The sequence below is a fragment of the Conger conger genome, chromosome 5 (assembly GCF_963514075.1).
Source record: "Conger conger chromosome 5, fConCon1.1, whole genome shotgun sequence".
Classification (NCBI taxonomy): Eukaryota; Metazoa; Chordata; class Actinopteri; order Anguilliformes; family Congridae; genus Conger; species Conger conger.
In genome coordinates, this window is record NC_083764.1 from 59,966,334 (window position 1) to 59,992,008 (window position 25,675).

The 25,675-nt window shown below is 40.4% G+C and overlaps 1 protein-coding gene across 1 annotated transcript; it reads left to right on the forward strand.

Annotated features, from left to right (window-relative positions):
• Positions 1–9,181: 9,181 nt before the first annotated feature.
• LOC133129651 (barH-like 2 homeobox protein) lies at positions 9,182–12,703 on the forward strand. The gene is made up of 3 exons (XM_061243883.1): positions 9,182–9,722; positions 11,060–11,285; positions 12,391–12,703. The coding sequence occupies exons 1-3, from the start codon at positions 9,182–9,184 to the stop codon at positions 12,701–12,703; spliced, it is 1,080 nt and encodes a 359-aa protein (XP_061099867.1).
• Positions 12,704–25,675: the final 12,972 nt, after the last annotated feature.

The following is a 25,675-nucleotide window of genomic DNA, read 5'->3' on the forward strand; positions in this document are numbered from 1 at the left end:
TCATACACCTATAACGGAAACACAACAGTTATGCTTTTGTGTTTATTAATGTGAGGAACACAAAAGCTGATTGTTGTAAGCATGACTTGTGAATTATACATCAGTACCCTGACTTTTCAAAAACTGCAAATGTTCCTGTCTGTTGTTGCATTACATTCTATTTTGAATTTGAGTTATTTTATTTACCTTTCATTTTATACCAGAAATGGATTAACTCCAAATTAATCCAAATAAAGAACAAATGTCTTATTTTACTGTAGAACGTAGTACATTTAAATAATTATCTCTAACAAAAAAGTCTACTTATTTTTCCAATTATCAACTGAAAGTTATGGTTTAGTCACACTAAGCTAATTGTATTAGTTGTTGCTGTGGAGATTGCAGCCAGTAATGTGTGGAAAAAAAGGCATTTTGCACTGTAAATTGCATTCATTAAATTTATTATTCTGACTGATGTTTTTGACTGTTACCATTATTACATTTTCTATTGACGGTGAAAATGTAAATTTATATTGAAGATAGCATCTCCTGCTATGAGCCCATGGTATTATGAGAACTGGATCGGTGGCAGTACTCTAAGCATACAATGGGTCTATACACTATATGGGTCTATACACTATATGGATGAAAGTGGTTTTCTGTGAACCATTTGATAGCTATGCAGTTGTAGGCTCCCCTTGTTTACATATGGTTCAGCAATTGGCTTAAATGGCAAAGCAAAGCTAAAGTAATTGTATTATTTCATATTATGCAACATGGACGATTCATATTTAAACATATAATTATTTTATCAGTAAAGCAAACAAACCCCCCCCCCCAAAAAAAATTTCTGGATGGATTATTTAATTAATTTTTAACTTCCAACACAACTATTTCTGTTTGAACTGTTTGAATTTGCAGTGACCTGGAGCCAACATGGTGCACAAATGAGTGTGACCGATGAGAAGGAGGAATAAATAGGCATGTATTTAGCCTTTTCTTGCATCTCCTCTGCGGTGTGAAAGTGCAGTGCTCATTTGGATACACTAAATGGCAGCTACGCTCCGCATACTCATTTCTTCCTCGCCGTGCTCCTTAACGAAGGAGGAGGAGGCCGCAATTAGAAGAAAAACAAGCGGACTTAAAGTGTCTTAAATTGACAAGCGAGTAATGATTTTCTCATTTGTGTCTGTCAAAGATCCTTGAAATCCTTGGTTGATAAGGCCCAGGGCTTCCAATTAAGGATGAGTTCAGGACTGTAGCCGGTAATGACAGCCCCGTCGATGGAGCGTGGACATTAATCACACCTGACTGATGAAGAGGCCGGCTGTATCGATGAGGAGGAAGTGAAGGTGTCGCTCCCAGTCCCCGTCAGGTGGAAACTGTAACAATTGACCATGAACCAGCAAAAGCACATTGTGTGGCGAAGCTGAGACAATGCCACGGTCTTCTGCTGCTATAGCCGATCCGCGTTGTGTGTTCAGAAATGAGCTTCCACTGTTGTAATGCATGGTTATTTGCGTTACTGTCACCTGCCTGTCAGTTTTGACCAGTCTGGCCTTCTCTTCTAACCTCTCTCAAGTTTCTCCCACAGAATTGCTGCTAACTGGTGTTTTTTTGCACCATTCTCTACAAACTCTATGCGTGTAAATCCCAGGAGTTCAGCAGTGTCTGAGATACTCAAACCACTCTGTCTGGCCTCAACAATCATTCCACGGTCAAAGTCACTTGATCTAATTTCTTCCCCATTCTGACATTTGGTCTGAACAACAGCTGAACCTCCCAGAATAACATCTATTTTCTGTCCAAATGAAACCTTTCCTCCCAGGACTGTGATGGCTATTCATGTACTGCCCTTGGGACTTGACCAACAGCACTCACCACTGACACTGTCATGATCTCATTGGGCTCCATAAGGAGGATGTGCCTCCCATCAGATGCATAACAGAGACCATGACCTATTGACTTCTCCTTCTTCAAGAATTGCCTCAGAAGGATTAGAGTTTCCAGCTTCGGGCAGAAGAGAGGGGTAATTATGGATTCATGGATTGATTGGGTGCGTCAAAGGATCTACTGGGTGTGTCAAAGCAACTCCATGCTTTGCATATCATGGTTGAGCAGCAACGTATGCTGCAGACTCTGCAGTCGATGCAGGTATTTGTGGACAAGCATGCAAGCATCTCCTCCGTGGTGTCACCAACTGCCACTTTTCACACTGCATGCAGCTCTCGCAAGCGGACCGCAAATGTTGTGCTCCACCAGCGGGAGTCGCTAGAGAGCACTGAGATGCAGAACCCGGCCAACTGAACCGCCCGTAACCCTGGGCGATGCTGTGTTGCTCTGCGAGGCTACCAGCCACAGTTGGCCCTGGTGCAGGGCCCAACCATGCACTACAACAACTTGAACTGTTGTAGTACATGTCCACACTTATTCCCTCAGCATGTTCAGCTGCAACACTGTGGCTATGCTGTCACCACTGTCACTCACTCCGTTGGTATTGTGCTTTTTAAAAACAAATCAGGATGTTATCATGGGTAGGTCAAGGATTTCATTGTAACGGGGTGATGATTGCAAATTTTGAAATGTTGTAGAATTGCTGTGATCAGGGAAGTGTGATAGACCTGACAAAGACACTTAAACATTGTAGATATCATTACATTACATTACATTACACATTTAGCTGACGCTTTTATCCAGAGCGACCTACAGTAAAGTGCAACTCAGAACAAGGGCCAAGTGTGTTGAAGACCCTAGAGCAGGGGTCGGCAACCCTGGTCCTGGAGAGCCGCAGGGTGTGCTGACTTTCGTCTCCACCTTAAAATAAGCAACCGATTCAGACCCAAGAAACCAGGTGAGGTGAGTTAACTGTGTAATCAACGGCTTTCATTGATCAATTAATGCCAAGTAACAACGAAAGCCAGCACACCCTGCGGCTCTCCAGGACCAGGGTTGCCGACCCCTGCCCTAGAGGTAAGTACAGTTCCAAGTCGGAGAGTGATCACACAGATAAACCTCGAACAATTGAAGAGTAAATCAACTTTCCAAGTAGTGCTCCACGGTCGGCAGCTAGAATACCCCGAATACTAAAATAATTATACATGAGTGCAATTACAACCGACCGCATACACGTCAGACCTTTTGTGGGCACAGCTCACTATATCTGTGTTAGCTCTCATATGATCCTCATCCTCTCTGTCTCCAGCCTTGCGCTTTTGTAGACCGTGTTCGGGATGCAGCCTCGGCCCTCTCCCTGTTTTCCCTCAAAAGGGCAATCCCTCACGGTCCGCCCCGCAGAGCAAGCCGGAGGTCGCGGAGGGACTGCGATAACGCTTCCTGCCTGCACATCCACACGTCACATCACCCCCCCACTGCTGCACTGTAGTCTCCATCTTCCACGGGAGCCATCTTGCAATGGCCCTTCCTGTATATTCTGGCAGGCTGAAGCATATCGTGTCGATGACGGTCTTCTCCCATCTGCTAAGTTCTTAGATGACAGATTGAGCACCCCTTTAGAGTATGGAAGATGCCCTGTGCATATAAGTCTCTTTACATCCCTGCTGAAAAAAAAAACAACAGCTCAAGCTAGGTTTTGAAACCGCTGTAGCTGGTTGACCAGCTCCATAGTCAATATGGTTTGACCAGCTCAAGCTTTGCGTTGAAACAGTTGGTCATTTGAAGCTGGTCATAGCTGGATTGTACACCAGGGATGTTATCAGTGTACCTCATAGGGTGGATGTGAGGAGCACAGACTCCATGCGACAGGCCAGCCAGTTAGCAGCGATGCAGGTCTGTTGTCATCTCTCCCACACTAATGATTTCCCTTTAGTCTATTTTCTGTCTCATTGGCTGTTTCCTTCAAAAACAAAATGGCTCATTTAAATTCTTCAGCCCGGGGCATTGGGGTCCACAAATATTGTTGAAAAGTGAGAGAATTAAGCAAAATTTGCTTTTTTAAAAATGTTAATGTATTTTCTGGTTCACTTTATCCTCTGAGGCCAATTATGGAATTTCTGTTGGCTGCCTTAATGTCAGACTGACAAGCCCTGCTATAATTAAATACTTGAAACCCAACTTTCACTTGCGGGAGAATGACTGCGTCTGGCACTGAATTATCTCTGCCAGCTTTTGATCATTTAATCATTGCTTGTTTTCTTTCTCTCTTCCCTCGCTGGTTGTTTCTCCTTTCTATTCTCTGCTGCGATGGGGATCGTCACCTCTCATCATGAGCTGGGCTGCGTCTCTGCGCAGATACTCAGAGTCAGTAAGCAACGACAGGCCCGTCAGATTCATTTCCTGCACGCATGTTGCTTACTGGATTGATGTGAACAGGTGAATGGGTGAATGGGTGAATGAGAAGCATCAATTTTACAGTGCTTTGGATAAAGACGCTATATAAATGCCAACCATTTACCATTTAACCCACACATTTCAGAATTAACTAAAGTTTTTAAATCATGGTGGCGGGAGAGAGGGGTGCAGGTAATGATGACATTTCCAGTTTTGTGGTACCACATCCCCCCTGGCTATGTCTCATGTTAAGCATGGTATATCTGTGTGTGTGTGTGTGTGTGTGTGTGTGTGTGTGTGTGTGTGTGTGTGAGACACTTCAAGTGTGGCTTAACGGGCAGACTTGCAGTTATGTGATCAGGTAATATCCACCTTAGGTGATGCTCGATCCCATTGTGCATTGAGCTGTAGGGCTGCACTGGCACACCAATGACTCGATACCTGGCTGTAGGCAGATGCAAGCTCATTTAAAAATAATGATATGAATGTAAATTAAAGCTATTAAAGCCTATGTCCTATAAAGAGTGTGTGCCCCCTACTTCAGGCAAAGCAGAAAATCCAAAGAGCAATTGTAGTATTTTACCTTTCTGTTTAGAGTTTGGGTTATGTGAAACAGCACTGCCCCTCCAGATCCCTCAGACTACCTTTCTGAAGGATGAACTCGCACGTCAGGACGTTTGCGGTAATTATTTTGCTTTGCCATCAGCATGGATCAATCGCGGCCGGCCGTAGTAGAGGGATGCTCCTTCCGCTCGCGGGAGAGCCCGCCGTGACTGACAGGTTTGGTGATTAAGTGCGTGTGCATACCTCCGCAAGTGTTGGAACAACCTTGTCAAAGCCAGTGTGCGCGGATTGAGCGCGCCGAAATCAACAAATCGATGCGCTTTACAGTCCTTGAGAATTACCGATCATTTATTCAGACCGAACATAAAACAATAAAAGAAAAAAACCGAAAGAACATTTCTTGTAAAATAATAATAATAATAATAATAATAATAATAATAATAATAATAATAATAACATACTGAGCAAGACGATTTTATGACTATGGAACACTTTTAACACCGGAGCCTAAAAACCAGTAACCTGCAGGTTCGTGACATTTAAATGTACATGCAAAGTTCAGCGCTCCATTATAGCGTATTATCGCGGTGATGATGCTATAGTATCATCCAGGGCCCTTGACTGGGGTACCTGTTCCCTTTATTGTATAAATATATTGTATTTAAACCATTTTCTTGGATGCTTACAGCCATATCATGTGTAATAGGTTAACATCAAGTCATTTGAAATGACAGATATTGCCATTTGTGTTCACTTGTCATTCAGCAAGACAATCATATATATATATATATATATATATATATATATATATATATATGATTGTTTCAGCCAAATTTGAATTTTCGGTCATATTTGTACGGCGCATGAGTGGCCTATGACGCCGGCGCACGAGATCATGTGTGTTTATTACAAAGCACTGACTGTCAGCTGCTGCCTCTTTTCAGTTCAGCTATGCGGTTATATCCATGGAGTAAACTGCTTGATAAGACAGAAAACACCCCTGTGGCTAATCCTGCACTAGCCTACATGTGTGTTGGTCACTAAATACATGGGTTTCTTATATGTTATATATTTTATGTTGGTTACATCTGATGTTGGAACCGTTCTGAGGACACACAAACCAGGACGAAAACGTTTGCATGTACGGAAAATCTGTCATTGAAGTTTAAAAAAATAAAACAAATAACAGAAAAGGAAGGGGGGGGGGGGGAGACCATTCACAGAGCATATTACTGCATATTACTGTGGCCGCAGGCACATCCATCATATTGATTTGCCTTACGTTATTTTCTTTTATAATATGCGACAGAGAAAAAACTGTATTTCAGCAAGTAACTATTTTGTTTATATTCCAAAAAATGTGACGCAATTTGTCTTTTGAACGGATGTTTGGGTGGCCCTTGGACTGAATTTCACTGTGTAAGACATTTCAAACGCGCGTTTTCATGCAAAATATAAAACGTACAAATCTTTTGCAACACTTAGTAAGTGCATTCTTAATTAAAGCAGCAACTAATTTCTGTGAATATTTCTAGCCTTCACTAGACGCACCTGTGTAGTCGCGGTCGATGATTCAAAACGTCATGACAGGAAACTTTTAATTAACATTTCAGCATCTTGCAACAAGATTAAATCCAACACTAGGCGCCGTTTCATGGAACCTGTTACCGAACTTGTTTCAAAGTATTGATTGACGTTTAACAGCTGAATTTTTATCGACAAAAAAACATGACCACAGGCTAGAAAAGCAACGGTTAGAAATGTTCTAGCGCTCCAACTGCGCGCTACAATTCTAGTTGTCCTTATTGTACCAAAGCGCATGCTTCAAATAGGTTAGGTTATTTAATTGATATGTATTACATTTGTTACAATGTTTTTTACTGCATAGTAGGCTATAGCCAAGTATGCAATTGGCATATATTTTTCGTTACTTTGTCGCCGCCTTGTGGAAAAGTAGCGTAAGTGATACTGTTACCCAGTAATACCAGTCAATGCTTTTCTCTTGTATCGCTTCTTTGGGGACACTTTATCGAAAATAGGTGTAATGATCCTTTGTTAAACTACTCATGTCTAAAACTATTTCAACACAATATAAAGTATTATGAATATGTAGAATATGATGTAGACATTGTATTGACAGCACTTTTAATAGCTAACAATAAATGTGTTTCAGTTTACCAGAATTGCAAATAAATATTTTAGATAATAAATAATATGTTATGAATAATAAATAGTATGTTATTACCCGGGGCATTTGCATGCGCGAATAAAATGCATTTAAAATAGAAACCTTTAGCATTTTGCAAGTAGTAATCACAACACATTAGTTCATTATGGAATGCCGTTTATCAGAGTTATCAACAATTTATTTAATTGCATATTTGCAATAATTATTTGGAAGATGTCATGTTGTGCGGAACAGGCACTGAAATAGTAGGCAAATAATGTCATTAGCACATAAATTATATATTTTTGTCAAGGAACTTGTCAAGCAACAGCTTGTGAGAGCTTTGTGAGAAAAAAACCTTTTGGGATTTCGATCGCCTTACCGGGAAAAACAAACTAAGAAACAAACAAACAAACAAACAAACAAACAACAAAAAAGTACTTGCATGAGTTTCCGCCTTGTCAATAATATAGACTAGGCTTGAAACATGATCAATTCTATGTCCATGGCAGGTCTAATCCGTTTTCAGAATTGCAAATTAAAATGTTTTATTTATGATGAATAAAATATTAAATCATTGATTTCCAAGTTTCATTAATATTCAAAACAGATTTTACTCTTTTTTTTAAATCAGATATGTTGCTACATAGAACATTCGTCATTACGTAGGCTATATTTAAAGAATATTATCATCTGAGCACTGCTATGAATCGATCATTTTGGTACTGTACAGACTTATATGCTATTTCTGTCATTAAAACACATAATTATTGAAAACAATTAATCGTATATGAGATAACTTGTTTTCACTGAGTTAAAGTAGCTGGAAAACCCGTCACTACTAATAAATTGAATAGGCTAAAACAGAATAGAAAAGAATAGAAACCATAGTAACTGCCAAATAATTAACAAAAAACGTAAGTAGTTCACGAACTATTTAAAAGGGAATGGCATTGAAAAATATTGCTTGCTATCGGAAACGGCCCACTTCGGTCCATCGCCAAACGCATGGTCTCTCGACAAGACGGCTAGATGATAGTGTTCAAGTGTCAAATACGGCAAGTCATTGGTAAGCCGCAACACATCTGCAAGTGATAATGAGCTTATTGGCGAAGATGAACACACGTTTCCATCGGCCCGTCTGAATATTATTAGATAGGCCTACTGAATCGCACTCCCATTCATCCAAGGAAATATATATTGACTTTTTATGCGCGCACGCCAGCCGGTATGAACGGTAGACCAGCTCGCAGCAAGAATTAAGCAATTCACCATCAACGAAATTGGTTAAATCAAATTATGTACAAAGGATAGGCTAATACACTCAGAAGTTGTACCCTAAGAATTTATGTCTTTGAAAGTTTTTTTTATTAACATGGATTGCAGTAAGATCATAAAAATAAGATCATGCAAATTATATTTTATTCATTTTAAATACATATTTTGTCATGCTTTATGAATATATGTTCATACAAAAAAAGAACACAAGACCAAACGAAATGGGCAATAGAAAAAATGTATATAACTTACGGATTAACATTTCAATTTTAGTTGTTGAAATATTCTAAAGTTAAACATTAAATCACAAATAAATACCATTTCAAGCATTGTTTCCCCACTAACGAAGCCACTAACACTGCATCACCTTGCCCTCATATAAAAGCGCATACGGGATTTGATATCCGTCTCAAAATTGAAGAAGAATTTGTAACGCTTTGATTGGTTAAATGCTCATATGGTCTCGTGGAAGCCAATGACTGCAGAGGATAACAGGCGACGCATCATAATAAAGAAAAAAAAACGAGTTCTTTTGGCGATGCATGTGACGTCAACGAAGGCCGTATTTGTAGGGCATCTCCACGATTACGATCAAAATTGGATCTTGGTGTCTAGGAGTTATTCCTTCTCTCCGCATCCACGACACCTCAACTAAAAATGAAAATAAAATACACGGGCTAAGGACGGGGACTGTACCGACTCAGCGCTTTACAATTTCAACTTTGAAAGTATCGAATTACTGGACCTTTAAAACTGAGCGAATATATATATATATATATATATATATACATTCAATATTTTGGCTTTTTCTTCTTTGCCTTTTATTTCTGAAACCCACGGGGAAATGTAACATTTTAACATTTGTAATGAATTATTTGCTTAATTTAAATATTTCGTTTTATTACTATGGAAGCATCCAACGGATCTAATTTTGGAATAGACAGTATTTTATCAAACAATCCTAGTTGCGGGAGTCCGGTGCTAATGAACGGAGATTTTCGTCTCAGTGACAGCAGGAGCACCGACTTCAGGAGCCAGGCCAGCCCATCTCCGTGCTCGGAGATAGACACAGTGGGAACTTCCCCCTCGTCCCCTATTTCGGTTACCATTGAGCATGCCGAAGCCCATTTGCTTGACGATAGCCTTCAGCACCACCACCATCTCCACAGTCAGCAGCAGAGTCTACAGTTATCGCCACATCCGCAGCAGCTCGGGGCAGCTGGCTCTGTCCCACGGACTGTAACCTCTTCCTTCCTAATCAAAGACATTTTGGGCGACAGCAAGCCACTGGCCGCGTGCGCACCGTACAGCACGAGCGTGTCGTCACCCCAGCATGCCCCGAAACCAGAGTTTCGTGGGAATGACGGGTTCAGGCCAAAATTAGAGCACGATGACGACGGCGAGCTGGACAAACGACACGACCTTCATAATGACTTCAAATGTAACGGTAAGCCAAAATTACTTGGCAGACCTAGCCTATATATTAAACATTTTTTAAACAGTATGGGGATACACAGAGAAACGATCTAGTTTCAAAGATTAAGATTTAGATTAAACCTGGAGGACCTTACATTGTTATTGTTGTTGTTGTTATTATTATTATTATTATTATTATTATTATTATTATTATTATTATTATTATTTTCATTATTGCCATCGTCAGCATTTAAAAATTTAGAAAATTGTCTGATCGTATTATCACTTATGTTACATTCCTTTTCTTATAGCCATTTATTTGTGAGTAATATTTTCTCCTAGGCTATAGGTCTAATATAAATATAAATATAATAAATGTATAATATAAAATATGGAATTTACTTTGACTTCGGCTAAGAAAATAGATCACAAAAAATAGGCCATAGTAAAATTATTTTAATAGTTGCACTCAATCAGCTGTCCTTAATTTCGTCGAGTTATCAAAGCAATTGATTTGTTCACAATCATGTGAATCAGTATTTCGATGTTAAATTATGCCAGGCTGTGTGCGCGTTTAGCATATGCGCCAGCTTCCCTGGTGGGTCAATTAGGGGGATTATTGTTTTTCTTGCTGAGGGGGTTCATGAAGGACCGAAAAATCTGCTACAAATAGACATGGCGTGACATATCGATTTCCAATCTTCTTAGGAAAAGAACACTTAGAATTTCTTATCGTCGCCATTTGCTGTCAAATAGATATTCACTATTAGTAAACAAAGCGTCTCTAGGACTTCAGCCTATGGTGGATCAGTACTTTCACTCGAACTGACATGACTTCTAAATTAGTGAGATGATAAAATTAAGCGCAAAAACGAGTAGGCATACTGGGAGAAAGTATAAGCTATTTCCAGTAACTATCTGCCTTTCCCCTTTCATCCAGGGCCGTGAATATCAGCCTCTAATTGTAAACGCGAAGAGGGGGGCGAGATGGAAGAGGTTATTAAGCAATAGGCCTAAACTATAAGAAACATCACGCCTTCCAAATATTTACCCACGCTTTTAAGCTGCTGCGTCATCATCAGGAATTGTACACGGATTTGACCGATGTAGCCTACTCACCTTTGCCTACTTGATCTGAAAATTCTGAAAATACATCATCACTTTGTTGGTTGATTAAAACGTAAAAAAGTATCTTTAGAATAAAAAACAAGTTTTCACATTGCTTAAGCATGAGCATTTAGGCTATGTTTCATATTTGGATATGTCTGATGTTGCAGTGAAATTTGAGTATTTGTGTATTAATACATGACTATGCATTCAGCTACAAACAAACATAAATACGTATTCTCCACCCTTCACGTTGTTTAGGAACAAAAGAAGACGGCGATCGAGAGATCTCAAGTAGCAGAGAAAGTCCTCCAATTCGCTCTAAAAAACCGAGAAAAGCACGAACGGCCTTTTCCGACAACCAGCTAAATCAGTTGGAGCGCAGCTTCGAGCGCCAGAAATATCTCAGCGTACAGGATCGCATGGATCTGGCTGCGGCTCTCAACCTGACCGACACACAAGTGAAAACCTGGTATCAAAATCGGCGGTATGTGGCACCTATTCTTTCAGTATTGCTAAAAATCACCTGCTGTGAATTATTGTTCTTATTCTTTTTCTGTTTTTTTTTTTTTTTTTTTGCTGCTGCTGCTGCTGTTACGAGTTGCAAACTATACAGTTTTGGTTACGTATTTTACGCAGACCTATATCATCGTCGGATTAAATTTAAACCCCGAGGGATCTGAAAAGTCTTCAGAATTGCAAAATCTTAATGTAAATTTGCTTCCTTTACATTAGAATGACTTTTTGAGATTCATCACTTCACACTCTTTTCAATATAATTATATCCGCTCCACCCATAGCTGACCTCTGAAGGATGGAATGTTTGATGGAACCATTATGCTGAAGATAAATTAAGACATGGAAATAGCATACTTTTTTTTTGTTTGTTCGTGCCGGGATGAAACCATGGCCATGATCACACCATCAACTCCAATATGTACAAACATCCTGCGGAGAAATTATGGGGGACTTGTTTGGTTTTATTAAATGAATGAATGAATGAATGAATGAATGAATGAAGGCGTTTGCTCGGGCATGGTTAAAAAAAAAATGGAATTTAATTTTTAAAAGTCTTATTAACATCCTAAAAATGCAGGTTTATATAAGCCCGGATGATATGGAATATGGATATGGAATGTTTTTTCAAGAAAATATTTAGGTATATATTACTTTGGAACTTGGAAAGCCCGTATTTAGGCTATTACATATTACAGCGTAGTTTTTTAACGTAATAGCCAACAGAAAAAGGGAGAGATATAGGCTATACGTCACCAAACGAGAAGAAGCTGCATGGATTTGTGGCTGAATGTAAGTTATTGAAGTCCAAACCTAAGCGCGACCAAATAGGCTTAAGAACGGATTATTATACTGGTGATAGACAATTAAAAATACAGTTTTGATGGACAATTTTAATACTTATTTTCTGTAGGCTCGTATATTACCTCCAAAATGAAAGTGAAACACTACAAAATAAAATACCAAAGTGTTCTCTGTGTGTGATAACCTAAAGGGGTGTTGGATTCCGAACCATATGAATATATATATATACATATATATTTTTTGTAATATATTGTATTTCCACCTTATTTCAGGACGAAGTGGAAGCGACAGACTGCGGTTGGATTAGAGCTACTGGCAGAAGCAGGAAATTATTCGGCTCTACAGAGAATGTTCCCATCGCCATATTTCTATCACCCGAACTTGCTGGGGAGCATGGACAGCACGACAGCAGCGGCCGCAGCCGCCGCGATGTACAGCAGCATGTACCGGACACCGCCTGCCCCTCATCCAGGCATACAAAGGCCTTTGGTGCCCAGAGTTCTCATCCACGGCCTTGGACCAGGAGGGCAACCGGCTTTGAATCCATTGGCTAACCCTATTGCAGGCGTACCGCAAGCTCGTTAAACGTCAAGGGAAAATGTTTCGGTGAAGAGCTGTGACAACTAAAATAGACTGCTAAATGACGTTTTATATGGGACTGTAAGAATTGATATGGCGTTGCTGCCTTTATCAGTTCGAACAAACGAATGGCTTCAAAAGTAAAACGGAACCCAAACGGAAAAGAGGACTGTTAATTGAAATAAACAATGCAGCTAAAAAAAACAAAAACAAACTACAAGGTTTCTGAAAATGAAAGAATGGGTAAAATAAAATGGAATCATCAAGCAAGTCTCAAAGACTCTTAGAGTCTCTTACTTTCTTACAATGAAAGACAACGGCGGAGGCCTGCTAGCTTTGCACTCGACCCAAAGGTCTTTTTTGTCAAACAATGGCGTGGACTTAATGTGTATATTATGGAGGAGTAGGTGAACTATTTATTTTGTGCAACCGGGAAAATTACCTTAGAAAAAATATGCATTTAAAAATACATTTTTATTCATTTGACCAACATGAAGAAACACAAGGAATAGTTTTCCGACTGTTAGAATCATCAAGAAACTCTGTAATATCAATAAAAGCTCTATTTTTTACAAGCATTGAGGCACAAAGCGCTTATTTTGCCGTTCAAGAATCTTTAAATTGCCATACACAGCACAGTCTTAGCGAAGTCATATAGCAACATGTTTGAAAACACGCAACCATAACTATAAATATAGCCTGAACCTGAAAGTTGGAGCTTGGTGCAGAATGGTGACAATGTAGACGATTCGAACAACAAGGAGGACTCTGCTCGTGGTCTGTGAATATTCTGAAATGGGAAAAATGGGAGGCCCGGCAAAGGGACGAGAAGGCGTCTTGGTCCTAGTTTGGCATCTGTTCCATTCAGCATACGGCCTCAGACAAATGGTTAGGACAGACAGTAGGCGCAAGGCTTCTCAGTGTGAGGCCAAACGAATTAAATTATGAAATTAAACGATTAAAAAATAAACCACGACATATGTCATTGTATTTCAACTCGGTCTGACTGTTTCCAGATCTGAACGTGAACTACTTTACAGGCTAATCGTTTATAGGCGATTACTTGTGTTTTGTTGTATGACTACATCTATTCGAATATGACGGCGCCTTTACACGCTGATACAAAAGTAAATTCAAACTGTGTCGTGTAGCCCAAATTAATATACAAATAGGCCTAGGAACATGCCCAAAAAACTTGCAATAGTAGCATTTTAAGATGAAAAGAGATATACTCACTTGCACGATTAAAGGGTTCCAAATATGCTCAGCAAACAGAACACTTATCTTGTGGCCTGAATAGCAAAACTACTAACTCGTTCTATAAGAGAAAGTAAACAAATACAAATCCTGTATCGAAAGCTTTTTTAGCTTGCTGGAGGGTACTCAGGGTAGTTACATTTGTTTGATTACCTCGACCAAAAAACGATTTGATTATTTTTTCACAGAGCTCCTAAAGCTAAGTAGGTCTTTTGTAATTGTATATACAAATATGAATTACATATGTGCAATTATCTAACAAAATAACCTTTTTTTTTGTTATATAGGCTTCCATTAAGGGACACGTGGGAAGAAAAGGAGTGTATTTCCGAAAACCAATATTGGAGGACGATTTAAAACTATTGTTAAAAGTAGCCTAGGCGTAACAAATTTCACAGTTTTAATCTGAAAATGGTACTTAATATTAATCAGCGTCTACAGATTGCAGGCAAAGTCAATAACGTAGCAGATATATTGTGTGTTCTAACTGTGCTACTGCTTCACTCACATATTACATTTTATGAAACCTACAATTTCGTTACAGTTTCGTTACGTTTTTGGATCGTGTCTAATAAACCCTAGCATTTTTAAACGTCCAATGAAATAGGCATAATAGGCTACAATAAGAAATAGGCCTATATTACGTCATATGGAAATATTTAAACAGTTTAACAAGTAATATTTTAACAAGTTATATTGGGTTATACAGTCCTACATAATATCCTCCACAAAAACTAATAAAATATTTAACCAATTGGGATAAAGCCTATTAAACCAACTCATCAATCATAATCCGTCCAACGAATTCCCTCAAGTTGGTTTAATTATGGACTCCATGTCATGATATAACATCAAGAATTCGTGAATGTATTCCTTGGGATATTTGGGAAACCTTCAAATGCGATAAAAACACTAGTTAGCAGCCCAACCACAGCAAAGACAACATCATCGACAATAAAAACAACAGCAATAATAAGCTTAATACTATACTAATAATACCAATTAAAATAATGAACACTAATTAGCTATGGATTGACTGCTCGGCACGTTCAGTCAGATAAACACATTCCATTTAATTGTCGTCTGAGGAAAATATATGCTGCTGCTAGTGTTCGTCAACTTCCAACACCCTGAGAGGCAGCTACATTTTTGGTTGTTCGCCAACTATACATTCAATGTTGATTCATAGCATTGGGGGTTCAAGCTGTGAACCAGCACCCCACATGGAAAAACCGTTGAGCATGTACAGACCAAAACGTGCGTTGGATGTTGCCATTTTTTAAGTAGTAACGACGTGCGGTTGGGAATTACTTAGTTCATAGTGATAACATGAGTGACACAGCCTATTTATGTTTAATCACTGCAATTATCAGGGCATATTTAATATTTTATCGATGTTCCAATTGTGTATCGTAAATAAGCCGTCTATTAATTGACATATATAGGAACGACCAACGTTTATTAAATCCGACAGGAGGTGTCTTATATTTTACATTTGAAATAACCGTTATACGGATATGCCTATATCAGATTTAATATTAGATTTATTTGCAAATAAATAATTAAATATACGAATTAATTTAACGGTTTATTATGCAGGTTAACAAAGTATTATCAAATAAATGGAAATGTCATTACCCTAAGAGCGAAATATTCCTCTCTTCACAGCACAAGTGATAACGTTTCATATTAAATATAAATGCATTTCCTATAGCGTAGTAGGTTGTCGCGTCTCATTTTCAGTTTCTGAATTGTATGCTGAGAAAACAATGGAATGGCAGCAGTTGAAAAACATCCCCTTTACGCACATATTTAATTATTATTTAATGTTTAAGTGTTTAAGTTTAAGCAACTGTTTCAGTTTATAACAAAAGGTAGCCTATATTTAACAAATAGAAAAGGGGTAGACGTATTAGGCCTAAGCATCAGGGTGTATCATAATTCATGCTGCTTGGTTCCTTAATCTTGCCCTGTGGTGATTGCAAGGCGTCAGATTGATGAATTTTAACATGGTGTGTTGTGAACACGTGCAATTTCGGAGATGGAACAGTTGTAACGAGGTTATCATTATGTAAGGTGTGAATCGAATATCCTGTGTGCAATATGTAATTGCTGGTTGGTTGTGCGCATGGGTGAGATCTGAAATAGGCAACCTGCCTTGAAATCTAAACCATTTGTTGGCAAAACCCTTTCTCACAATGAGCACCTTCTTTGAATTTATATTCACATATAGCCTAAATTATATATGTATATACCATATATCAGTATATACAGTGTATACAGTATATTGTACCGTGACATGTACTCCAGCACATTGGATTTGAAATGGAAGGAATGTGAAATTAATTTGAGGTTAAATTGCAGACTGTCACCTTTAATTTGTTGGTAGTAACATCCATATCAGGTGATCCATTATGGAATTACATCCCGTTTCCCTCATTTTAGAGGACTAAAAGTAATTGGACAATTGGCTTCTCAGTTGTTTCTGACTATTCAGGTGTATTCAACAACTTCCTTAGCGCTGGTATAAGAAAGCTTTCGGAATCTCATCCTGATATAGGTTTTTAACGTTCTGGAGTCTGTTATTGTCATTTGTCAACATGAGAGCCACAATTCTGCCATTGAAAGTCAAGAAAGCCATTAAAGGCTAATAAATAGGCCAAACAATAGGCTTTCTGAAACAGTTTGGAACATCATTAAGAAGAAAGTGAGCGCTGGTGTATGTTTGGGATCATTGCTTTGCTGTGGGATGAAGCACCATCCAATGACTTTGGAGGCATTTACTTGAACTTGAGCAGAATGCTTCTGTCAGAATTCATGCTGCTGCTGCTATCAGCAATTATATTATCAATGAAGGCAAGTGGGCCAGCATCTCTGGCAGATTCCTGATTGGTTTTATACTGTTGCAGAGGCCACTTGTATGAGAGTGACAGTTAACTATGATACCCTTTATGGATTTTTTATGATTGCACATCATAAAATTGCCCAGCCCTTGGAACTTGGGTCATTGTGGGTATTTACAATCTTAAAAATGCATTACTTACTGTGTGACTGACAAGAGATGTGGACCTTCTTAATAAACTATAGTTTGGGAATAGGTATGAAACCATTTTGATATATATCAGATCAGTCATGGACTTAGGCTTCAGAACTTACTGCTTGAGTTGACGTGAGCACTTGCGTACCTTTGTTTGTGAAAGTAGAATGGCGAAGCCTTTGAACTGGTGTGCGGCATTGCACGTTGAATCTCACCCCAAGGCCTGTTGATTTTAGCATGGATTTAACATCACCCAATGAGGGCGAGCGAGCCAGTCCTTAGATTCTGCTGCTAATTAGAATATCAGACAGCACCTCTTGGGTAGGATTCGGGCGGAAACAGCATGGTGTGCACATGCTAATTATTGCAACCTCATCAAACACCCTCGATGCCTGTTAATTATGTTAATTGTGAAATATTTGTTGCAGTTGGTGTTGCTGTTACTGGTGTAAACATTGTCTTGACAGGGTGCAACATTATAAGAGCACTGTTTTATTGAAGAGCCATACAAAAGGACAGTAATGGGCTCTTATCTAGCAACCGTTTTGAAATGTATTGTTGGGGGACATATACAGATTTTACTCAACCTTACTGAGGGCCTGATTAAATGTGACTGTGTTTAGCTCAATGGCAAGGGATTCTTTCATTAATTCAGGTTTAAGAGTTTGGCTTCACTAATGCAAGTCTTAAACCGTAGCATGTCAGATTTCTACCTTTTTCTTTTCTTATTAACTAGATGAGTCACAATTGCATAATGATGCAGGGACCGGACCCTTGACCTTCATCAGCAGAAATATGATTTGATCTGAACCAAGGTGCACATCATTGCATAGACACTTACAGTACTTTAGCATTATGTGCCACTAGGGGGCCCTTAGGTCTTCAAATTTAGAGCATCTTCACTCAGGATAGCTGTTGGAGAGAAACACAGTGCAAAGGAGGTGTGAATCAATCAATCAACCAACTGAGACATGATGTTTGACATCTGTCAGATAAGTCTTGGACCTACAGTGTGAGAGAAATGTGACTGAATTCCGGTGCTAGGAATCTTGCAGTATTGATTTGAAAGCATATTGCACAATTCTTACCTTTTTATGTTGTGCAACTAGAACCAATGTACAGTCTATTTACATTGTCCAGAAATAAGATATGCTGGTATTTCATAATGAATATGAACGAAAGCATATTTCTTTATCGGAAGCTTGGTGCATGGTGGAGCTTGTGGGCCTACCAACTGCAGGGTGCCTCATGTGCTCACAGGATTCACCATAGATGTAAATTCACCAATGAATCTACACTATTGTAATCACTCAGAGCCACCATAAGAGGAGGTTTTCCAGATCAAAGAACACAAGCATGCCGCATGCTAGGTCAATAGGCTGCAGGAGCGCATTGCAACATAGTCCATCCATCCATCCATCCATTATCTGAACCCGCTTATCCTGAACAGGGTCGCAGGGGGGCTGGAGCCTATCCCAGCATACATTGGGCGAAAGGCAGGAATACACCCTGGACAGGTCGCCAGTCCATCGCAGGGCACACGCACCATTCACTCACACACTCATACCTATGGGCAATTTAGACTCTCCAATCAGCCTAACCTGCATGTCTGTGGGAGGAAACCGGAGTTCCCGGAGGAAACCCACGCAGACACGGGGAGAACATGCAAACTCTGCACAGAAAGGCCCCGGCCGACGGGGATTCGAACCCAGGACCTCCTTGCTGTGAGGCGGCAGTGCTACCCACTGCACCAGCCGGAGGCATTGAAATTTTTTTTTTTTCAAAAATAGTTGGTCTGAAATTCAAAATTCATAACTCTACCAGAGTACATATGAGTCCAATAGGGACCACTGTGTACTCTTTAAGAGTGGATTTAACATTGACCGGTACAGTATACTGTGTGGGAGAGCAGCAAGCGGCCTGTAGTGTAGTGGTTAAGGTACATGACTGGGACCCACAAGGTCCGTGGTTCGATCCCCGGTATAGCCAAAATAAGATCCGCACAGCTGTTGGGCTGGGGAGGAGTGTCTCCTGCTTAGTCTAATCAACTGTATGCATGTAAAGTACATGACTGGGACACGTAAGTGTCTGCCAAATGCCAATAATATAATGTAATGTAATGCAAGCACCAGAAATGAAATGGCCATACTGTGCTTGTGAGGAAAATAGTGAACACTGACTGAATCCAGGCCTGTAACAGTAGAACATATACTTAACACTGTACAGCTTAACTTTTCTTCTTCAGTAAACTTGGAAACCTGCAAACATTGATATTCAAGTGCATTGTCAGTGGAGTTGAAATTACAGTGCATATCCTGGCTGAGCACTGTAATTAAAATTCAAGGTCAAGTTTACTAAGCTGACAAAGTTCTGAAAAGTCTTTTTTTCACTGTTCACAAATGAATGTGTTTACAAAACTTAAAATGGCTCACTTTGAAATGTCAGATTTTAAGTTTAATATTTGTAATATGCTTTAAATCTATATGTGAATTGCCAAAGGCTCTCCCTAGTGGTGATATCTTTTGTGCTGAGAGATTAAAGTTGCCCTGGAGGTAGCCATCTGTTAAAGATAAGATATAATATAAGTGAGGCACTTAAAATTACCATACACATTATTTTATTTTTAAAACTGAAAGAAAAGCTTTTCTTTCAGATATGATATATAATTCTGCATATTTGTCAGGAATCAGCAGGAGGAAAATGAATAGAAATAAGTAGCTTTTGAAAGCCATAGAATATTCTAGAGAAAAGGTAAATACCTACAAAAGAAAGATGGTGCTTGAAGAGAAGAGAAATAGCATATGCGTTTGGGCACATTCATTACTCTCACTGGAGAGATTAAGAGATGATATCTCCACATTGAACAGTATTGCTGTCACCTTTCCATGGAACTGCTTCGTCTCGCCACTGAACAACCAACCACTCGCAAGTACCCAAGAAACAATGCAAGTGAATGTGTTGATGATAACTTACTAATGTAAAATGACAGCCAAGGATCGAACTTAGCTCAGACAGCGCACATTGACTCAGTGAAAGAGGGATGATTTAGGCTCCGTTCACATTTTGGGGATTGAAAACCAAAGTTATTAACATGTGATGCCCATGGTCAGTGTCTGTACACAGATGCATACAGTATTTAGAAGACCAAGAATGCTTACATGTATGAATGAGTAACAGGACACACTCTGTATTCACACCACTGTCAAAGTTTGTAATAGCGTGATATTTGCTCTGAATGTAAATCTTGCATTTTAAAGGGTGGCCTGTAGCGCAGTGGTTAAGGTACATGACTTGGACCTGCAAGGTCAGTGGTTCGAAACCCGGTGTAGCCACAATAAGATCCGCACTGTCAAGGGCAAGGCCCTTAACTCTGCATTGCTCCAGGGGAGGATTGTCTCCTGCTTAGTATAAGCAACTGTACGTCACTCTGGATAAAAGTGTCGGCCAAATTCCATTAATGCAATGTGACAATATCATGATGGTGTAAACCTGATCTTGAATTTCACAAACATGTCATGGTTATTAAAATTTCGTTAGCATCTGTCAAGAGAAGCCAGAGAAGACGTGCATTTCCACATCTGATCCTGTACCTGTGAATTATGTGACACCTGCTAATTTCGCGATGCCCTATTTCCAGTGTCATTGTGATGTACCGACCCCTTGTTGGATACAATGCTGTCACACGATTGTGCACTATGACATTTACTAGGTGCTCAACGTAACATGTCTTTCCCATCTTACATAGCAAGCACTGAAACTCTTCTTGCCAGTCATGGAGGGCAGATAGCACCTCCGCTGTCAGGTCAACCATCAAGGGGGAACCAGGTCAGCAGCAGCTTTGCAGGTGGTGCGGCAATGTCCTAGGACGTTTGTCATCTGCGTAGAGCCACGAACTTGCCTGGTGTGCTCGCTAAAGGTCCCACCAAAAGCCTTCTGCGGGGAAGTGGAGATTCCACCATGATATGGTGAAACAGATCTTGTGAAAATTTGGCAGGGCGCATGGGGATCTGTTTGCCTCAGAGAGGATGATACATTGCCCCCTTTGCTTCTCCTTAGCAGAGAAATCCAGCTCACTTGATCAGGATGTTCTGGCCCATACATGGCCAAACAGCCTTACGTATGCATTACCCTGCTTCGGCCGGCCACTGCTAGTATCTCCCAACTAGATAGGAGTACCATGATTTCCCATACTGGATGGGGTATTGCGGCACCTTCAGAGAAGGAAGGATCTCCTATCAAGACTGGCACATATGGCATCCGGACCCAGATCCCCTCTGGGGATCCAGTACCACTACTGACATCATGTGACCAGGCAGTTGTTCAGACTACCTGAACTCTCGGGCATCCTTCACCCATCCATTGTATACAAACAGGTGGAAACACGGTGAAGCTCCAGAGCTCTGTTCAGCGCCAGTAATATTACAGTCCCTGCAGTCCCTGCCACAATTAAGACATATGCGGCCGCCATTTCCGCTCATCACGCCAAGGTGGCCAATCAGACTGCGGGGTCACGCGCCCTCTTTAAAGGGGTCCAACAGCAGAATCTGAGCGGAATCAGACTGGTGCACTTTTCACGTAAATCAGAGGATTGGATCGGGAGCCGTCACCCCTCAAACCCAGTATGGAGAAATGGTTACAATGTGAAAGGAACTAACGTGTGTGTACTCAAGACATGCGTTGATGCAACTGCCAGCCTTCAAAAGTCGAACAACTGTTTTGTCTCCCATGATGGTCAGAGTAGAAACAGCCTGTAGTGTGTAGGGCGGCCTGTAGTGTAGTGGTTAAAGTACATGACTGGGACACGCAAGGTCGGTGGTTTGATCCCTGGTGTAGCCACATTAAAACCTGCACAGCCGTTGGGCTCTTGTGCAAGGCCCTTAACCCTGCATTGTTCCAGGGGAGGATTGTCTCCTGCTTAGTATAAGCAACTGTACGTCACTCTGGATAAGAGTGTCTGCCAAATGCCACGAATGTAAAGTAATGTAATGGTTAATCCAAATGTCCAAATGGATTGTTGAGGCCATTGCACATGCCTACAGGTCAAGAGACTTTCTTGTACCTGAGAGAATTATAGGCCATTCCACCTGGATTGTGCCTGGGCTGCCTTGAATGACAAACCATTGAAAGATGCTTTGCAGCTACCAGGCCTTCACAACGTACCTTTGCCTGTTTCTCTACGGTAAACGTAACTGCTCACCATGCTGTGCCAGGGGACCGTCTTACCAGCACCCTTGCAGTCATGAGATGGACAAGTTTCCTTGTGACTATGTCGGTGTGAGAAACCCAGTGCCTTAACCACCATCTCTGACGATCAGGAGGAATGAAACAGAATGAGACTTAGGGGGTAGCATCGGCTCAGGTGGTAAGCGCAGACGTCTGGCAGTCGGAGGGTTGCCGGTTCGATCCTGCCCTAGGGTGTCAAAGTGCCCCTGAGCAAGACACCCAACCCCCGGACAAGCTGGTTGGTGCCTTGCATGGCAGCCAATCGCCGTTGGTGTGTGAGTGTGTGTATGAATGGGTGATTGAGAAGCATGAATTGTACAGCGCTTTGGATAAAGGTGCTATATAAAAAATGCCAACCATCACGCATGTAGCTACAGCTCTATGAATTCCAGATGAGTGTCAGAGATCCCTGTCACTCACAACAGGTGCGTAGATATGGTATTCATGGTGGGTGCACTGCTTTACGTCATCTGCGTCACAGGTGACTTTGTTGTTACAAGGTCTCGAAGTGTGTATGTGAGGTGGAGAAGATTCAGTACTCTAAGCACATACTCATGCAGAATTAAGCAAACCATACTTACATGTGTAACTCTTGTTGTCACATTGCACCTTATAGCTTTATCAATACACAAAACATGCCTTGGCACTTGAAACATTGTCTTTTTTTTCCCAGCAGGGAAATAGTGACAGTGTGATCTTGTGACAGTGGGATGTGAACATGTAAATCTAGCACATGCTATGTTGCCTTTGAACTCACAGTGCCAACCTGAATTTTTGCATTACCCTCCAATCCAAGTGGTCTTTATTTCATGCTGGAAAATGCACTTATGAGTTTGAGCACTTTAAGCTGCCATGTAAGTTATTTTACTTGTCACCCAGATCAATTCAAATGTTCCCTCAAACATTAATATTTGAGTTCTGATCCAGATAACCAACTGGCAGGACTTTTTTCTGTGTTTGATACAATTAAGGATCAGATAAAGTGGTAGCAGGAAAGCCTGCTCCCAGAATGGACATCAAGCCCATGTAGTGAGCTAGTTACCAACGAGAGCAACCCCCCCCCCAAAACAAAACAAAAAACCTCTTAGAATTCCTTTTTCCCTTTATGTTTTCGCATATGGCACATAAGTGCATTTTACACCAGTGTGTCTTGCAATGAAATGGCTTAATATGGGCACCACCGCCATAACAGACTGCAGTAGGGAACTTATATGTCGCTCTCCTTTTGTGTACATAAAAAAAATCCCATCTTAAGCCTTTTGTCCTATGGATCCTTTGAACTCATTTAGGCGATTTAGGGTACTTTAGACTGGGGTTTGCATTCATTTAAAAAAAAGCACTGAATGCTGCAATAAGAGCACGCCCAAAACCACAAGTGACTTAAGCAGGACCACACATTTCCAGGGAAGCATTTGCATATATCAGGATAAAGAAAACCTCATTTGTGGATTTGGGGCATAGCTGCACACCTTCGTAAATCAGCCAAACCAAATCACTCCGCCATGGCGTTTTGGTCAGGCACAACAACAAAAACAACAGCATAAGCAATACAGTCTGTTTACGCACAGGCTTTCATGTGAGGTAAATATTTTGTCCATGCTAAAGAAAAGTAGAAAAAAGAGTATTATCGGGGATATTATGTTGTTTGAGAGGGGTGAGCAGACAGACACCAGACAGGGAAAAGGGTAGGTCTGGGGGAAGAGTTGTTGAAGTAGTCATCGCCAGTTTCAAAAAGTGTTAGACTAAAGCTGAACTGCTCAGTTAATTTTCCAGCTCACTGGTTGTAGTAATCTACCTCATCCAGCTGCTAACAAGATTGGGTCTGAAGTTCACCTCCACAGTGAGATAATCAGATTAACAGCCACAAAGATCAAATAATGACTAGGCTTTGGGGGGCAAGTTCACCAGGCCATTGATTTCGATGTGTGGTCCTTGAGGCTTATTAAAAATAAAAAAAACAATGCCGGAGATGAAGATTGCCTGATATGCTGGTGCTAGCACCATTTCACTATTTATTTGATATATTTGCATCATCCACTGTAGACAGCGAGTTGTGTATTTGTGAATGGTGAGGTGATTGTCCATGCTTTCAACAATATATGACATATAAAGTTACGATGAAGTAAGTAGAAGATGAAGATGAAAAAGATGATTATTAAATGTCATTTTCAACACTCTGGGGGATGCCACATTGCTAGATTGGCAGTTTTTTACTGCGGAATATGGGTTGAATTGCGATAAAAGCACACTATGAAATGGAAGAGTTTTCTTTTCATTGTAATGGCTTTTTGTCTCCCTTAAAGAAGCGATGGGATTATACAGACAGGATTGTCTCCGAGCAGATGGTCCGCACTGCTTCCTCTTTGAGAGAAGTTAATTAAGTCCACCATCTTGTGACCCATTCCAGGGGAAAACAGACGAATATTGAGCAATCAAACCCGGGTGTCTCCTTTTCATAGCTCTGTGCAGGGACAGAGAGGCCCATTGATGGAGAATTATGCACAGAATCAAATGAGCTCAGGTCTAGAAGCAGTCCCCTGTCACAAGCTGCAGACCAGATCCTTCAATAGCCACTAATCAATGGGCTTTGCCACAGTGTCCACCATCTTAAATGAGGCCTTTAAAATGAGATCATTAAAAAACGTATCGGAAATTCGAAAAACATTGGGTCATCGAAATGGAAATCGCGATTAAATTTGTTCTATACTTTCCCACTGATCCCCAGATCAAAGTATAATTCACACAATAAAATTAGATAAAAGACACCCTCACATTTTTCCCTCCTACTTTCGAGAAGGACTGAAAACAGGAATGAAAAACGCACATGGCTGTGTGTTCTACACCGCTGTTTCCTAGGAGACATTTTACATCTTATTAGCTCCCCAGTAGAAAGTACAAGCACAAGTGTAAATACAATCGAGAAACAGTCGACCTTACAGGTGAAGCAGTGCTGTCTCACAAAAAGACCATCACTGATTCAATAACAATATACGCTACTGTGGCGTGTGTTCACTTAACTTTCTGACGGTTAGGTTTTATTATATACGTTTGTTTCCGGGAATAGCGGGGAGCTGGATTAGGAGCCAAATTAAACCGGAAGAACAGAACCATGTTCAAAGTGCACAACATGCAAGGAAAAGCCCACTGTGGGCAATATAAGACGGGGGTTAAGCTCATTGCAAACTGCCTCAGCAGCATTCTGAAGGTAGACATTACATACAATTAGGCAACCTCCACAGCAGAGATCATGGAGTGGCGCTTCCGTTCCAGTTGAGCATTGCTAATGGCTTAAACCTCGAACCACAGCCACTGGCATGCTCATTTTATTCTCTTTCTTCCTTTCAGAGAAAGAAGGACAAGCACCCTTCATAAACTCACATCATTTCCCCTTTTGTCTAGACCTACTCACAAAAAGATGTGTGATGTGATTCTAGTTAACTTATTTCTAGTTAATTTTCGAA

Coding starts and splice junctions, on each gene's coding strand:
- LOC133129651 (XM_061243883.1), top strand. CDS start 9,182: ATGGAAGCATCCAACGGATCTAATTTTGGAATAGACAGTATTTTATCA. Junction 9,723..11,059: donor TAATGACTTCAAATGTAACG/GTAAGCCAAAAT, acceptor CACGTTGTTTAG/GAACAAAAGAAGACGGCGAT. Junction 11,286..12,390: donor ACCTGGTATCAAAATCGGCG/GTATGTGGCACC, acceptor ACCTTATTTCAG/GACGAAGTGGAAGCGACAGA.